The sequence below is a fragment of the Ammospiza nelsoni genome, chromosome 8, assembly GCF_027579445.1.
Source record: "Ammospiza nelsoni isolate bAmmNel1 chromosome 8, bAmmNel1.pri, whole genome shotgun sequence".
In the NCBI taxonomy this organism is placed as follows: domain Eukaryota; kingdom Metazoa; phylum Chordata; class Aves; order Passeriformes; family Passerellidae; genus Ammospiza; species Ammospiza nelsoni.
The window spans coordinates 10,243,293-10,260,869 of record NC_080640.1 but is presented as its reverse complement, the minus strand read 5'-3'; the positions used below and the strand labels follow the sequence as shown (position 1 = coordinate 10,260,869).

The 17,577-nt window shown below is 38.6% G+C and overlaps 1 protein-coding gene across 3 annotated transcripts in view; it reads left to right on the top strand.

The window, feature by feature from the left end:
* ADD3 (adducin 3) overlaps window positions 1–17,069 on the top strand; it is a 91,978-nt gene extending 74,909 nt beyond the window's left edge. For 2 of the 3 annotated variants that reach the window (XM_059477627.1, XM_059477628.1), the window contains 13 exons: window positions 3,662–3,800; window positions 5,210–5,361; window positions 5,476–5,556; window positions 6,593–6,742; window positions 7,587–7,730; window positions 7,819–7,917; window positions 8,943–9,125; window positions 9,364–9,621; window positions 10,680–10,799; window positions 12,078–12,167; window positions 12,868–12,988; window positions 13,883–13,978; window positions 14,691–17,069. In XM_059477627.1, the coding sequence (XP_059333610.1) occupies window positions 3,662–3,800; window positions 5,210–5,361; window positions 5,476–5,556; window positions 6,593–6,742; window positions 7,587–7,730; window positions 7,819–7,917; window positions 8,943–9,125; window positions 9,364–9,621; window positions 10,680–10,799; window positions 12,078–12,167; window positions 12,868–12,988; window positions 13,883–13,978; window positions 14,691–14,983 (1,926 nt within the window). In that variant the 3' untranslated portion in view covers window positions 14,984–17,069. The remainder of the gene's footprint in view (window positions 1–3,661; window positions 3,801–5,209; window positions 5,362–5,475; window positions 5,557–6,592; window positions 6,743–7,586; window positions 7,731–7,818; window positions 7,918–8,942; window positions 9,126–9,363; window positions 9,622–10,679; window positions 10,800–12,077; window positions 12,168–12,867; window positions 12,989–13,882; window positions 13,979–14,690) is intronic. The other variant, XM_059477629.1, reaches the window with a different exon arrangement.
* Window positions 17,070–17,577: the final 508 nt, after the last annotated feature.

Here is a 17,577-nt window from a genome sequence, read left to right as displayed (position 1 = left end):
TATTAGAAAGACCTTGACCTAATCATCCTACTAATGACTCCATCAAGAAAAGCTGTGTCTGTTCTGCAGGCTGTACAGTACCATGTAAGGCTGTCTAAGCTGGTGTAAAAAAGCTGATTACAGTTTTGGAAAGAGTGGAATTCTGGAAGCAGTTTTAGGAACAGGCTGAGCTGCCCTGTTCATTTTTACTGGTGAGTGGTGGGGAAATTCATGTCTCAGAGCAAGCTGGTGGAGTGGCACTCAGAAGGTGGGTGAGATGGAAGCAGAGCAGCAGCCTGCACTCTGCCAAGGTCAGGCTACTCTCTTGGGTGACTAAAGTAAAAGCCCCACTCAGCATCCTCGTGGTTGTGCGCCTTGTCTGAAATGTCACTGTTCCTCCTTCCCAGCAGCTGTCAGGGGCCCAGTTCTCACACCATGGGATATTTCCTATCCACCTTCAGGCTGATGCTTGAAGTGCTGCTTCAGCACAAACAGGGGGGACCCAGGTGCTTGGCTGGGCAGGTGAGGTCCCTGAAGACAGAAGGATGTTTGTGCAAACAGGAAATGATTCCCAGCTGTGAGGGGTGGGTTAGCCTGGCTGCACCCTTGCTGTGTGCAGGCACAGGCAGGTGTTGAGTCCAGCTGTGCTGGCAGGACCAAGGGCAGCCAAGAAGTGCTGTGCTGCTCACTTTGGGGTTTGTACCCCACTGCAGAAAGTCACTGCTCTTAGTGTCTCATGTCTAAAGTTGTCATGGTTTCAAACAAACAAACAAACCAATGCACACGTACCCAAAAAGCCTACTAAATCCCTGAAACTTTCTCTTGATTGAGCAATGCTGAGCATACAGCTGAATAACATAATTTTTCATTCATCTGACACTACAGTTTTTCCTTGGTCAGCTTTCTCTTGTCAAATACTACATCTGAAATTACCTTTCTGCTTGAAAAATATCTGCTTTGTGCCAGAGCAGCATGTTTGTCATCTTTTTGAAAACATCTCTCTCCAGTATGACTTGTATGACTTTTGCTTGATCACTTGTGGGCAGTGTAATGCCACACATATATAAATATATTACAATCTCATGAATTAAAGCAAAACCAAACAATTTGGTCTCCAGGCTCTAGTTAGGTTTTTAGATGCAGGCTCCTGCTGCTCTGGTCAGATCCCAGAATCAGAGCCCTGCAAGCTGGTGGTTTTACAGAAATCAGTCTTGTACAGTGAAATAAATATCCAATAAATATCATTCATTTAATGGCTCTTATTAAAGGTAAATTGTTGACCACAAGAAGGTGGTGCCCTTCATAGGAGCCCACTGGGATAATCAGAAATGGAGGAAGGTTGTGTTAGCACATGTGTTACATAAGGATATACAGTTCCAAGTTTCAGAAGTCTGTAGCAGTGGATGAAATGTAGTGGAATATTCATAGATACCCATGTGGCAGGCTGAAGGCTGCTAGCAAACATCATTATGCACTGGCCTGTGGATAAATTGCATACCTGACTTTGTGCACTTCATCCATTTTCTCACCTGCTTTACAACTCATCCCAAATCTCCATATTTGCTACTTTCCTGCCTCTTACCTATCTTCTCTTATTTCTAAAACTTTAAGTTTTTAAGGGAAACTGCTTGCTTGGTTTAACAGAGCTGTTGATACAACACTAAATCCTCATTTGTAGTAGTCTCAGCAAATGTGTAGCATACTACTGCTAGCATTAAGGTGTTAAGCTCAGAAGAAGGAAAATAGCATGACCAAAAAGCAGAAGAATTAAAAATACAATATGCAATAACTTAAAAAAATTTCTTTCAAAAATTTCCCAAAATATATTACATTACCTTTTTTTCTGCTATGGAAGTAACATTAATTGTACAGGTTAAAAAAAAACTCCAGAAATCTGAATATGACTAATAAGAGTTTACTATTAATGTTTTTGCAGATCTTTTTATTAGTCCTTGTTGGAGTGAAGGAGGAATAATTTAATATAATGCAGAAAACTGGGCAGCCTAGTCCAGTTCTCTGCTACCCTTGATCTAAAGTTCTTCCTCATGTTGAGCTGGAGTTTTGCACATTTCAGTTTATGGCCATTGCTCCCTGTCCTCCACTTCTCTCCCCCAGTTAGGTTTTTTTCCTCTCTCAGTTCTGTAGTTTTTCCTTTACTTTTCCTCATCTGCTCCTTTCTCCTGCTGCATAGACCATACCAACAGCAGCCACAAAAGAGAAAAATCTGACTTTGCTTGTTCATCTTCAGGCTGGTGAGAGGTTCTTCAGCTGTTGGGGGGGTGCCACGTGAATATTCTGGACTGCACTGAGAGATCTGTGCAGCAGATCCATTCAGAGCCAGTCAGGGGGAATTTTTAGAGGCTTTACTTTGGAAAATCTAGCAAGTCTCAGGTACAAACATGATCCTGACTAATTATTCTAAGGAGAGCATGGATATCTGAAAAGTTGGTAATTAGGAGTCCTGGAGATTCAACTGTGCAGCTGAGGAGGCTGTATCAAGCAGAGTCTTGAGCATGTCTTTGTGGGGTTCAGTAGCACTCTCTCCTACAAATCAAAACCTGTTGGTGAACAGACACCAGGGATTGGTGGATTTTGCCCAGCAGAGTGGGTGTTTTGAAGGACTGAATTAAAATTCAGTGAAGAAATTACATTTGTCATACAGAACTGTTTTCTGTCTTTAATTGAGAGCGAGTGCTCTGCCAAGGAAGGCAAACTGAAAGGAGCAATTACTTACAGGGAATAGTCTGGAGTTATAATGGGAGCCAGCTGCGTGGTAAAGACACCAAATGTCTTTTTGGAAGGAACCAGGAGTGTTCACAATCCACCTCAGCTCGTGTTATGTGCAGCTTTGGGTACTGCAAGGTTGGGGAAAAGCTGCATGATGCTGCCAAGAAGTAATGAGAGGGCTAGAAAATGTAACCTGTAAGTTTGAAGGAACAGAATTTATTGAGTCTAGGAACGTCAGGACTGTAGTGGTCCTAGGACAGGGGTTTGTTGTAGATAGGGAATAATCTGTTTATCATCTCAAAAGAACAGGCTTTGTCCACAGTGCATAGTATATTAAATTTAATAATACTATGAAAACTTTTTCATTATATATTCTGCAAGAGTTTATCTCTTGGGCTTGCAATCACTTTATTCAGAAAAAGAAGGAAGGGTTTTTCCCTTTGGGGACGGAAAAATAGAGAGGAGATAGCATTCCTTCTAGTTTTTGCATGTCTGTGATATTACTTGAGCGTGGATAAGCTCCAGTTTTCCAGTTGTTTATAACTTTATCAAATTTGAATGGGTTTTCAGAGGGATTATATTATAAAAAAATATTCAGCACAGAAAGCAACACATCCTGATCGAATTTCAAGTATCTCTTCCAAAATATGGACAATAATTACTGATAAAAATGAGTTCAATAATTAAAAAAAAATACATTTTATCTTGTTGTGTACTGGGAAATAGTAAATCCTCTGTGACCAAACTCCTCCTTTCTGCCCCACAAATTGCCAGTACCTAGCATGCAAAGTTTAGGTCAGATGATTAAGTCTGGCAAAGTTAAAACAGCTAAAAACAAATTCTGTGGGGAAGTTTCATGTAACATTAATAAGAGGCAAAACTAGCAGCCCCACCTATAATAGAAATAAGGTTATCAAGGCTGGGTTTCCTTGATGTTTTTCAAATGTTTCTACAGGCTTTTAGAGAAGATCTGGAATGCCTTATTCAAGAACAGATGAAGAAGGGCAATAACCCCACTGGACTGCTTGCATTACAGCAGATTGCTGAGTACATTACAGGGAGCACTTTTACAGGTTTTTCCTCATCTTCACTCAGTAAGTGAATTATACATAAACTGCTTTTTTTTTTTTTTTTTTTTTTTTTTTTTTTTTAAATTGTTACCAGGGCTTAGGAGTGCTGGAATCTCCTCTTTCCTTGAATAAAAATTCTGTCAGAGCTTGCTTCAGCTGTGAAGTAGTACAGATGGTGGCCTTAACTTGCCTTTTTAGGCTTCATTCTCTCAAATTCTTTGACTTGTATAATGATATCCAAAATGTTTGGAATCCTCAAACTCAGTTATTCTATAATTTGTTAATAAAAGTTGAACTGACATAGGGAACAAAATGTTGTGCTCTGTTTCTGTTAGGAGTTCAACATGAATATAAACTGAGATGTGAAATACATTACCATTTAGTTTCTTTATTTTTCTACTCTTGCATATAGATTGTTGCTAAAAAAATCCCAAGAACTCTGAGGTGGGGAGAATCCCCTGGCAAACTGAATTATCAGATAAACAGCTCCCACAGTTAAGAACAGCTCCTAGTCTGCGCTCTACTTGTAAAGATGTCACTGGGATCTCGCAGTTAACACCCAAGTTCTTTCCAAGTCATGAAGCACTGAGACATTCAAGTCAATTTAAGTTCTGTGGGTGGACATCATATGGGAGCTTACAAGCCTGAAGTACAGTGGCAGCTGTCAGCATTCATCATCTTTGGAGATTTGGTCCCAAAATGGTACTTCAGGGTTTATTTAACAAAACGAGTGGAAGAGAACAGAGAGCCCAAATAGCCTCGTGTTCACGTCTCTGGTTGGTTACTGAGACTCTGAGTCCCACTGTTGTCTCTGCTGTGTTTGCCAGGGACAATGGGGACAGATCTCAAAGTGCACACTTCTTTTCCTGAAAACCAAAATGACTTTTAGCTCTTTTGATCTTAACTTTCCCTCTGAACAAAGGTTGTGAGCTTTCAGAAGGCTGTTGTGCATTTGTGAAGGGGAGAGGGGTATGTTTGTGTAGTCACAAGTCAAAGACAGAAATTGATGTTGATGATTTCTCTGTTAAGAGGTGATACCTTCTGTCTAAGGGTTTGAGAACTCTTGCACTAATCCTAATTTCTTCATTAGGGCTGAATTGAAGTGCTAAGACTTGAGATATCTCTTCAAATTAGTTTTGCTAGTGTTAGAAGTCTACAAGGAATCTGCTCCTGTAACAAAAACAAACCTCAAAGTTTAAAGTAGTAAAGAAGTATAAAAATACTTCATTAGTGACAAATGTCTTAGAGCCCAGTACCAGTCCTGTGTAGGATATTGATTCAGGAGACAGCTCAGGAAAACCTTTATCCAGTCTCATAAATGCTGGTACTGCTTTGCTAGCCATTTAAATACACTGCATCTGGAAGATCATGGCATAGCTGGAAATACATTTAATTGTCCAACTGGCCATCATCTGTTTTTGTCTGTTTTTCAGGCCATGGAATGATTACACCCATCAATGACCTACCTGGGGTAGACACCTCCTCATTTGTTAAGGGAGAAAAACTCACTCGTTGCAAGTTAGCCAGTTTGTACAGATTGGCTGACTTGTTTGGGTGGGCACATTTGCCAAATACCTATATCACAGTAAGTATTTCAGAGAAAAAAAACTTACTTAGAATCTCACCTATTCATTCAAATTATTTTTCCCTCTGAATAATGTAAATTAGATCAGTAATCCATTTCCTGTCTCCTTTGCAGGTAAGAGTAAGCAAAGAACATGACCACATTCTAATTATTCCAAGAGGGCTGTCTTTTTCTGAAGCTTCAGCTTCTAATTTGGTATGTGATTCACCTGCTGTAATAACCAACAAGGCTCATCCTGTTTTCTAAAATACTTTTGTGGCTGCTTAAATGGACTTCTGTAATTATGCTGTTGTTTGGGGTTTTTTAATATTTACCCACCAGATGAAAAGCTGATTAACTGCATAGATAATAGCAGCCTTTGTTGCCAGTATTTCTTCTTGGGTTTAGTTTTACTTTCTGTTTCTTTGTCTCCAGCTTCCATGTGGAGCAGCAAAGTTTTGTGTTCCTGTCTGATGAAACTCAGCTACACCTCAGTGTAGCCTTTTATAACCTGGGAGTGTGGCAACACATGTGAAATGACTCTGTAGGAGTAGTGTTATCAGAATCACCTCTTACCTTTGGAAGTGAGCTGATAAAGTCAAATATCTTCCCCAGGCCCAGTAAATGAGCTGGGTGAAGTTACAGGCTGGTATTTAGGCAGTGGTAGCTGCTAAATCACACATCTTTTGGTGTAGAACCTGCCATATGCTCTTCATGTCAGTGCATATCTGTAAAGAGACTGACTCAAGGTGAAAGGGATATACCAAAATGAGGTTGATACTATTACAGCAAATAGAGAACCAAAATACCGTGACACATGACCCTGTAGATTTTTGTTGATCCAGGAATTACTATTTTAATGTTCCAATGAATCCTTGTGCACTGAATATTCTTACTGGAAATTTCTCAGGCTCTGAGTTATCTTCATATTTAAAATGTAGGAAATGTTAATGGAATGCATTTTTGAAAGTCAGAAACAAGGAAAGGTCAGCTAGGCTGGAGTAGAATATATGTTGTATCAGGGTCTGATCCTTACTTCTTCCATGTCTGAGCTTCCAGCAGCTGTCAAGGGCAAGTAGAGCAGGGTGGTTTATTGACACACACATTCATGGCTGCTCTCCTACTTTTTGTGCTCTGAGCCTTGAGTGTGTGTGGGGAAATTTGGTGCTAAATAAGAAAGGAAGGCTATTTTCTAGATAACTGAAGTTGCCACAACCTTTCTGAGTGTCATTTGTCTGTTTACCTTTTTCAGGTCAAGGTGAACATCCTAGGAGATGTCGTGGACCAGGGAAGCACAGCTCTCAGTATTGACAGTGTGGGCTTCAGTCCGCACGTGGCCATCTACTCCACCCGCCCCGACGTCAGATGTGTCATACACATCCACACCCCTGCCACAGCTGCTGTAAGTCTTCCTTGGCCACAGAATGACAGAAAACACCTTTGCCTTGTGAACTTAGGGCATATTTCTCCTCACAGTAGTTTCATTTTGGTTTTAATATCAACTCTGCCCAGCCCTCTCTCATAAAAGCATGAGAGAGGGCTAGGCCACCACAGTGGAATGGCATCAGAATAAATTGATGCTCAGAGATTATTATACTGAGGTTGAGGAGGTTGTAAAGCAAATAGTTTACATAGGCTTCATTTATAGCATCCTAGATAATATAATGTGCTGTATAAATCATCTTCATTTGCATTATGCAGCTCCATTTTTAAGTGGTTTGATTAGTTGTTACACTCAGTTTGGATTTACCTCAGTATTTAAATGTTATAGTTAACATAAACTTTAAATTGTCTGGATAATAATGCTAAAAATATAAGCAGGCCTGAAAGAATTGGTTTGAAATAACTAAATTCTTACTATTTTATCTTGAAATGTATATATGTATATACATATATACACATTTCTTGGCTACAGACAAATTATAAAGGAATGAATAATTTCTTTTATACTAGCTTTTTGAAGTAATAAATGTGAGAAAGAAGGATAAACCATTAAGTAAGATGAGAATTAAGCATGAATAAAATTCACAAAAATTTCCTCCAATAAATATGTGCCTAGACTTGGTGACAGCATCTCTGTCATCCTATTGCAAATTAGACTGGTGGAGGGATTGTTTCTAAGCTCTCCCTATGGAGTTTGTCTCTTTTCTAACAAAGTACACCCTGCAAAGGCTTGGGTGGTTGAGATGTGAGTTTTAAAAGTTCCATTTTTCCCTAGTTACCAGCATTTCATTTTCATGAAACAGGTTTCTTCTATGAAGTGTGGCATCCTTCCCATATCCCAAGAGGCTCTGATTCTGGGTGATGTTGCTTATTACAACTACCAGGGATCTCTTGATGAACAGGAAGAGAGAATTCAGCTTCAAAAAGTTCTTGGACCCAGTTGCAAGGTATTCAACTTCATTTGTGCTCTCCCTAAACAATTTTCATGTCCTGCTCCACTTTCTACCATTTAACATTAGTGTCTTCATTTACTAGGTATTAGTTTTGAGAAACCATGGTGTGGTAACACTAGGAGAGACACTGGAAGAAGCATTCCACTATATTTTCAATGTGCAACTGGCCTGTGAAACACAGGTGAGTGAGAATTTATCTGTGTTTCATTTCAAACACTTATGCTGCAGAGTTACAGATTGTACCCCAGATGGGAATTCCTCTTCCATCACACAGTTTTGGAGTTGTGGAATATATACAGTAATCCTGTATACCTGGTCAAAGAGAGACTGGAGTGATCAGGGAATCACCGAGGGAATGGCACAAATACTCACTCTAGGAACACTGACACAGTCTCAGTGGTGTTACACTCCAAAGGGTACAGAAGGTTTTGTTCCATGCTGTGCAGAGTGAGCCTCATGCAGGGAATCTGTCAGATGATAGATTTGCTGGTACTCACTGCATGGGGAAGTGGGACTTAAGATCCAGCTCCTTTACTGAGGCTGAATGTTGTTACAAGAAAAGAAGCTTCTTCTGTGATCTCAGACTTGTGAAACCAAATTAAAAGAAGGTCTTTAGAGCAATGCTAGTGGGTGGCATATTTAAAAATAACTTGAATCACAAATTCAGTGTTTCCATTCTGTCTAACTTTAGCTGGTTAGGTATCCTGATATTACCTATTATATGTGAAGAGAGACCACTGAAAGTGTTCTCACCTTTCATAAGTTTTAGGCTCGTCCCCAGAAACTTCATCACTTTGTTCTTATTCCCCAGTGATCCTGTCCTCCCTAAAAGGCATTTGGATGTGCAAATGGCAGATTCCCATTCCTCTCCTTCCTTGCCCTACCATTCATTTTGAGTTCAGACACTCTTTCATTTTGAAACAGTGAGAAAAATGAAAAATTTTTAATCTTGTGATGCAGAAAGATGTTTGTAAGGTACTCTGAAAGCAAGTGTTTCAGTCTACCCCTTTTAAAGTGCAATTAATAGCAGATGATATAATGTTTTCTGTAGCAGTCACTTGCTGTGTATTTTAATGCAATTTTTGGACAGTAGAAAAACAGCCTGAGAAGTAACCACAGCATGTATTTAAGCAACTTCTTGCTGCAAATTCAAAAAAGCAGAGAATACAAAAGTTTTTTCACAAATACACTCATTGATGTGTCCAGGTTCATGCATTGGCTGGAGCAGGTGGGATAGACAATCTCCTACTACTGGATCTGCAGAAGTTCAAGCCTTCCACACACGCCGTGGCAGCAATGGGAGGAGGTGGAGTTAATATGGCTTCACAACAAAAATGGAAAGTTGGGGAGCAAGAATTTGAAGCACTCATGAGGATGCTGGACAACCTGGTGAGAGCACGTTGCTGGTGCTGTAGTCCTGTAAGGTTTTGAGTGTAGGATTAGCTTTTGTAAAGCAAATAATTTTTTAGTCATACTGTTTCTGACAGCAGTATCCTGTCTTAATAAGATTTATAATGCTTTGAGCTTCAGTTTTGTCCCACCATCTTACAAATATGTAGTGCGTTTTACTTAATAATAAAAATCTTTAATTTTTTAAACATTCTTTTCTTATTTTTCCCCTCCACAGGGATACAGAACTGGCTATGCCTATAGGCAACCATTAGTCAGGGAAAAACCCAGACATAAGAGTGATGTTGAGATCCCAGCCACTGTGACTGCCTTTTCCTTTGAAGATGATTCAGTCCCACTTTCCCCACTGAAATTCCTTGCACAGAGGCAACAGAGAGAGAAGACAAGATGGCTGAACTCTCCGAACACATACTTGAAAGTGAATGTGCCTGAGGAGTCCTGGAATGGGGAAACCAGTCCCAGGACTAAGATCACGGTAGGTTGATGTGTTGGACAGTCTCTTTGGTTTTACCCTACTTGAAAGTAAGTTATGCATGGTTTATATGATGAAATCTTGACTAGGATTAGCAAATAAGTTTATTGAGCATATTAAAATAGGCTTTTCAGAGCCTTAATGACATTGGTGCTAAGGGTCTCCTCTCTTTAAGGAGAGAGGGGTTGACTGCAAGAGTAACACTTTATGATAAAATTTAACGATTATTTTCACAGTTCTAACCATCTCTTCTTATTCCTGAAGTAGAAAACAGTTTTTCTACCACTTCTTCTTGTGCTATTAGTTATCCACCAAATATAGATAGGCTTTAAGTCAACCGTGGGTTGTTCTTCTTTCTTATGAGGGAGACACAAGCTCTAATTCATTTCTTGCTGTCCTCTTTCTATTTGTGAGCCTACTGAAAACAGCTTTTGAAAGGTCTGTTCGTGCTACAGGCTTTCAATGATGATGAAGATTTTCCCCCCCCTGCAGCTCAGCAAGATGCTTACACTTCTTTTCCTGCCTGCAGAGAGGTGGCCCTCGTGGGACTGCAGAGCGTGTTAATGCTCCTCAGCTGCTCCCAGTACAACTGTAAAAGCATCAGCTCCTCCTGCTGGCAGGCTGGCAGGTTTCTAAACTTGAGCTGGGGAAAAAAACCCTCAGAACCCTGCCTGAGAAGGGAAAAAAACTGTAGTCAATGTGTGGTCAGCAGAGATGGAAGCTGGTTGCTGGTTGCTCTGGATCTACATGTCAGTTACTAGAAAGTGTGATCCTTTCTAAATACAGCATCATTAATACACAGCTAACACTGGATTTTTCAGGAATATATGTCAGTATTTACAAAAAGTAGTCATGTTCAAGGCAACTTAAATCCTCTTGGGCAAACACACAAACCTGTAAAGGAATTGGGGTTATTTTTTTAGGTGTCATGTGGAATTGAAAATAAAGTCAGAAAGTCCTTTCTTGATATCTCTTCTTTAACAGAAAAACAACATAGAGAATTGTTCCTTTCTACCATACTGGGTATTTTAGCTTCTGTCTTTTTTTTTTCCCTTTTTAAGTGGATGAAAGCTGATGACTCCTCTAAGACTAGTGGAGGAACGCCAATCAAAATTGAAGATCCAAACCAATTTGTTCCTCTAAACACAAACCCAAGTGAAGTGTTGGAAAAGAGAAATAAGGTAAAATGAACTGAAAATTGTAACATTTCCAAATAAAATTATGTGTTCAAGTAATGATTCAGCAGAGCTGTAAAATAACATTTTCAAATGTTTTGATTTTATTAAGAAGGTTCTTACACGATATGTGATTTTTGGCACCAAAAACATGTATTTAAATGTGTGATATACATAAAATCTGTAGATACATATGCAATATTTATATATTTAAATCTTGAGTGTAATAGTCTGATGAAAGATGAGTGTTAACTCTGGAAATGATAGATTGGGAATGGTAGTCCCTGTTATTTAGCATTTTATTTAGTAGATAATTAGGTGTCAACACCAGCAGAATTGCTGTGCATCATCTGCAGCATGATTCAATCTCAGACTCTAATCTTGTTCTGTTCTGTTTTAATTTGCCTAGTGCTTGTTAAGCTGGAATTTCTAATGGCAGTAAAAAAAAAAAAGAAAATGAGAGATTATTGTTGGATCTCTCTGTAAACAGAAATATCTCTCTGCCTTTCCCTTCCAGCATGAAAGACACTGATTATCAGACTGGCCAAATACTCCACCCTCAGCATAACTATATTAACAGATATTCAGGACACTTTTCATTGGATTGCATATCTTTTTCTTTCTTGGAAAGCACTGTATCAGTGTCCTTGGGGACTGAAGTGGAGTTAGAAGGAGCCACTCCCTTCCTCAGAACTGGAAAGGCACCCTCTAATCATCCAGAGATTAATAAGACAAGTCCAAGGCAATGATTTTTAAATTCATGCATGTCACTGGCTCACAGAGAGTTTATTACTAATTCTCTGCTGTAGGATTTTCTTAATATGATCTATATTGGTATTTATATCTATCTGTCAATCTCTTAAGCTCTGACAATTAGAAGCTAGGGCTGTTAGTTTAGGGAAAACAATCAACTATTCACAGAAGGAAAAACTTTACCAACCTTTGTGACCACAGAGTTTCCTCCAGTAGCTGAACATGCATCCTTTATGAGGGGGAGAGGACAGCTCAGGGGCTGTTCCTGGGAGCTTATTTCTAAATGTTGGCTTGCATGAAGTGCAAGAACTGGGACTGGGGTAAATATTTGTGAGTACTGAAAGAGCCAAACAACATATGCTGTGTATTCAGAGGTGGAAGAAGAGTTCTTCATTTTTAGGTGCAGCAGCACACAGCTTGACTCTCCAGCCATCCACTGCTGCCTGTGTTAGTGGCTTTGCAAAGCTGATTGGCATAGGGTTTGTGAAAGAGAAATATCTTCTTCTAACCTGGTTTGTTTTCTCTCTATAGATAAGGGAGCAAAACCGATATGACCTAAAGACAGCAGGACCTCAGTCTCAGCTGCTCGCAGGGATTGTAGTGGATAAAAAGCCAAGTTCAGTGAGTACAACATAATTAACTAATTTACAGCTGTTCAGGTTATTTGGCTGCCTGTCTTTCAAATGTCAGCTTGGGCCATTTTTGTTCTGAATGTTTTGTTAGAACTGATTATTTTAATTCCAGTTGTTGAGGTGTGATACATCTTATTCATGTTTCATTTTAAAGGTTTAAAAAGTTACTTTCAAATTAAGATGTGCGTGTTAAGTTTGCCACCATTAATGTTAATGAAGTAGGATCCTTGTCTAAGCTCATTTAAGTGAGAGAGGAAGAACTTTGGAATGCATAGGGCCAAAAATAGCCTTCACTAGTCTGTGGAAGTGATGCTAAAGATAACAATTGAGTCCAAGAAGTAGCTGAGTTAAAAAGGTGGGATGTGACAATGTGAAAGGCAGCGTTCATTAGAAACAGGCTTCTTATTGGGAGAGAGGGTTTCCACTTTCTTACCTGGCCATATTAATCTTTTCTTGAATAGAATATATTCCAAACACTATAGATATCCCTAGTAAGATTATCCAAAATACTGTGGTGAATCGGAATTCTAGAGTTTCCAGCTACCCAACAGTTAGTACATCTGTGTTTTAATTCTGTATTCCCTGCCAAAACTTTGTCATCAAACTTTGGCCAAAAAAAAAAATACCTGAACTTTTGCTTGTTGCTTCATATTTTTTAACTGTTAAATTCTGTGGCTTTCTCTTCCCAGCCAGTGCAGTTTGATGATGAGCACGCGCCGCCAGCACCGCCCAACCCGTTCAGCCACCTCACCGAAAAGGAACTGGAAGAGTACAAGAAAACCATTGAGCGCAAGCAGCAGGGCTTGGAAGGTCAGCAGTGTGGTTTGAGTTGCTGGGGTTTACATTTTAATAATAAGCCTGAAAATATCTATTGTAAAAAATGTGTACATGGTAATTATTAGCATATACTGCTGGCAACTAGCTTAGGGCTAATCATTCCTTGAGGTGGTAGAATTCTTTTGTTGAATGTGGTTCGTTCTTTTATTTTAGTTAGTGCTGAAATTAAAGCATTAAAGGTTTGCAGAGAAATGGGGTTGACTAAAGCACAATTAACCATAATGAATTTTTGTGTCAGAATCATAGAATAACTTAAGGTGGAAGAGTCCACAAAGGTCATCTTAATCCAGCTCCTCCTCAGAGCTGATACCAAAGTTAGATCAAGTATCCAAGTCTGTGCCCAACTGAGCAAAAGTTTACTGAGATGTTTGGCCCTGGCTTCTCTAATTTTACTTCTGTTCTCTCAGTGTGCAAGTCTCATCTACTTTCACTTTTCATATCTTCTTCCAATACTACTGTTCCATAGAGAATTACTAATTCAGAGTTGATTTTAATTTTTAACAATAGCACTTACTGTGAATTCTTCTTCACTAATACTGTGTAATAAAACAACTTTGTCACACTCAGGACATAGTGTAATTGCTTACTGTACCAGCAGACTGTGACAAGATAAAACCATGGGGCTTGGAATGCAGTCCTGCCACCTTTTTTAATGCTTTCTAATAAGGAACTAATATATACCAATTTTTATCAGATAAAACAAATCAATAATTCTTCAGAGTTTCAGTTGTTTATTGTAATTTTGTGTTGTTGTCAGCATGAGCAACACAAAGCTGTAGCAGACCTGTAAATCTTGTAGCATTAACACTGACACTCTTGCTTGATTTTCACTTTTGCTTGGCTACTAACTCACATCTTGTCCTGCAGATGCTGAACAGGAATTATTCTCAGATGACGGTTCATCTGTGTCACAAATTCAGTCACAAACTCAATCCCCGCAAAATGTCCCAGAAAGATTAGAAGGTATTCCATGCAATTTCTGTTTGATGCCAAGGGCTCCAATAACCCAAGTCCTCGACTCTTCTGCTGCACTTTTACACTTGCATGAAGTCAACTGAGTCAAAAGGAGCCCTCTTTTGAAAAGTTTGGGTGGTATTCTGTCCAGAAAACTATTTTTTCCCAATTTTTTCTAATACAATATTCTCATAAACAGAAAACAACTCAGGGCGTGCTGAAACTTAGATATTAACCAGGTGGAGCAAACAGATATTATATTTGATTTTACTAAAAATGTTTTTTTTAGTAAAAAAAACTTTGCCTAAGACTTTTCTAGAAGTCTGAGTAGGCGTTTTAAAAGGCACGTTCTCCAATACCTTCTATATGGATTGGCTGTGTTTTCATAAATCAGTCTCTTGCAGGAACATGTAATTCTCACTGTGCTTGAGGCTGTGTATGCTGTGTAGACTGTATTTGTACATACTCTATACAGCTTGAGCTGTGTATGCACCTGGCAGAGATAAGGTTAAATTTTTCAGCCCATTTTCCCTTAATGACATTTTGACTGTGTTGTCTGCTTACAGCAACTAAGATTGTGGATAAAGGGGAAAAAACCACATCTAAGCACTTTGGGTTTCATTCTTTGGATCACAGTCCAGACTCTCAGGCTGTGTCTCAACACTGGGTTTTTTTGCATGAAAGTGTACATAAATAATTGCAGAATCATTTGCTCTTTCAGAAAATCATGAGGATTTCTACACCCAGAATGCCAACCTAATATCTGTGGAGATGCCAGTTGTGGTGGTGAACGGGAAGGAAGATGCACATGACGTGGAAGAGGATCTCACCAGGAGGGTCAGTCAGTTGAGTACTGTGGAGAGTGTGGAGATTACCATTAAAGGCTCTGAAAAGATAGAAGAGGCTCTGTCCCCTGAAGGGTCACCTTCCAAATCCCCTTCAAAGAAAAAGAAGAAATTCCGCACCCCATCCTTCCTGAAAAAGAGTAAAAAGAAGGAGAAGGTGGAAGCATAAGTGCAGTTCTGTGGTGAGGAGACATTGCACATTTTAAACCTTTAAGTTGACCATTAACAGCGTAGTGTTAGGGGTGTGCAGTAAACTGGACTTTTAACCTAAACAAGTAGAAACTGGAAGAGGTTTTGCTTTAAAGAAACCAAACAAAGAGACACAAGAAAACCTTTCATGTTAATTGCAAATTAATTCATCTCTCACTTAGCTGTGTCCAAAATTGCTATGAGGGTTGGAAACATTGATTAGTTTCATGTAGAACTACACTGGCAGGTGCTCAATTACCATCATAGCAAGGTCAAATGCCATCACAGTATGCAGCAGCCAGTTCTGCTCAGAGTATTTTGCAGACCTGAAAATTTTCAGTACAGTTAAAGTCTTTATTAAAGTTGCTGTTGAGTGATCATATGACTTTTTAAAACTGCTGTCTCATTTGGAAACCAGATCATACATTTTTGTATTGTGGTTTTTGACCATATATTTTATGTTTCTGTACCCCTATTTGAGTGGGTACGTATTAACAGCACACCTTTACATCTTTTTTAAGATTAGCTCATATAGAAATAATATACACTGGCACATAATACCAGGGGAAAAACTGTGTAAGAGAAAGTTTATTTGGAATTATACAAAATGTCTAAAGATTTCCATTATTCAATAACTTTTTTGCCAAATATTTCATTTTAGTGAAATATAATTTTTGAAGACTTCTTTTTTATTCTATCAGTTGGGGCGGGGGAAACCCTTATTTTTCAAGAAGGGGGATTTTATACACTTAACATTGATAATTTAGTTTAACTGACAAAACAAAAAGAAGATTTTATATGTTCAAATGTTTGTATACCATTCAGTATAAAGGTATTATAAGCATGTGAACCAAGCATTTAATAGTTAGAGTGTATTTAAGAATGCTTGGTTTAGAGTATACTTAAATATAATTCAGGAATCCAGGGACTTCAAAATCAAAGGATAAAAGCATATAAAATTGAACTGGATTCATGTTTAAAAATTATTTGTGGGTTGTTCTTTTTCTCTCTCATGGTATTGCTAATGAATGAAGAAAAATAATCTCTTAACATAACCAAATGAAGGAAACAAAAATGTTAAAAGGGAAAGTGAAATAGTAGGGAAATAGGAGGAGACAAAGAAAGTAAAAGTTCGGTGATTATTTTTTTTAAATATATGATACGGATTGCGGGATATTTTTATTAAATCAGCAGAGTGACATTTCCATATTAGATGTTTTAAATAATTTGTATGGATTCATGCAGAGTGCAACACTTTGGGTTTTTTTCTTCAGTTTCATTCAAGTTGTAAAAGGGTCTCGTGAATCTGTGTTGTCCTTTGGATGAACCCAGAGCAAATCAGCGCCTAGTGCCATGGGTAAGGGTGGTACTGCCACTTACTCATTTTTACTTGTGTTGTCATTTTAGTACTTTTACTGTATTGTAAATACAAACTAAACATAGAGATTAACATAGGGGTTTCTTCGCTGTGTCAAATGTCTGTAAATCAGTCATCCAATAGGAAGTACATCTTTTAAGATCCATGTGATTCCCAAATTACCGGTTGAAATATTATACAATATATAATTGTTAAATATGGCTGGAGAGTGGTTTGGCATGCAAAAATGTTGATTATAGCATGTTTGGGGGCTGGTTAGCTTTGACCGTGTAAGTGTGATAATGCAATGTTGGAATGGATCCTGGAAACAATTTTCTAGCTGTCACTAAATACTGGAATCAGTGTTTTTAATCATAGTGGAAACTTTCAGTTGCTTACTTTGTTTTTTTATGTTCTACATTATTTGTGTTGTATTACAACATATGTAGAAACAGTAACCTGTGAACTACGCTTTTCATAACTTTTTTAAAAATATATCTAAATGAATGCAATGTGCATAAATATTTTTTAAAATGCAACCGTGAACTATTTGCACCTTTTGCTAATGCCTCTATTTACTTGCTTTGGCATAAAGAATGAGCCAGCCAACTCTTGTGTCCTGTGGAAAATATATAAATGTTATCTGAAATTGCTCATAGATGTAATGCTAATTAATGTTAAATCACAAATAAACAGTATTTTAAATAGATGGATTTCATATAGCAGCCTTTTGTTTATGCACTTACATCTCTTGCTTTTAGAGAAGATGCTTTGATTTTGCACGTTGCTTCTCAAGAATGTATTCTGGAGAGGACTTCTTGCTTGTGCTTATCCTGAGAACTCTGCAAGAAAATGACCTGATCTTGTGTTGAACAGCTTTTGTCTCTGTCACAGGTGCTGGAAAGAGGACAGGCCCTTGGTAAAAAGCAGGGCACTGCCAGGCAGTTGTTCTGAGCCCAGGGGGGTCAGTTCTTGCCCATCCTGGGCTGCCTCCTGCTCTGCAGTACCATGGCATCACAGGTGACATGAGGGGCTGGGGTGGTTTTAGTGCTGAGTAAGTACAGAGCAAGAAAATAGCTCAAAGAAATTGCCCTTTTTAATTATTAGTAAAACAAAGGTTTCCTTATAGAAAAAGCTTAATGCAAAGTTATTTGAAGGTATCTGTGTCACGCCCTGCCAACATATGGTGTATGTTGGAGCCTGTGAAGCTGCAGGAG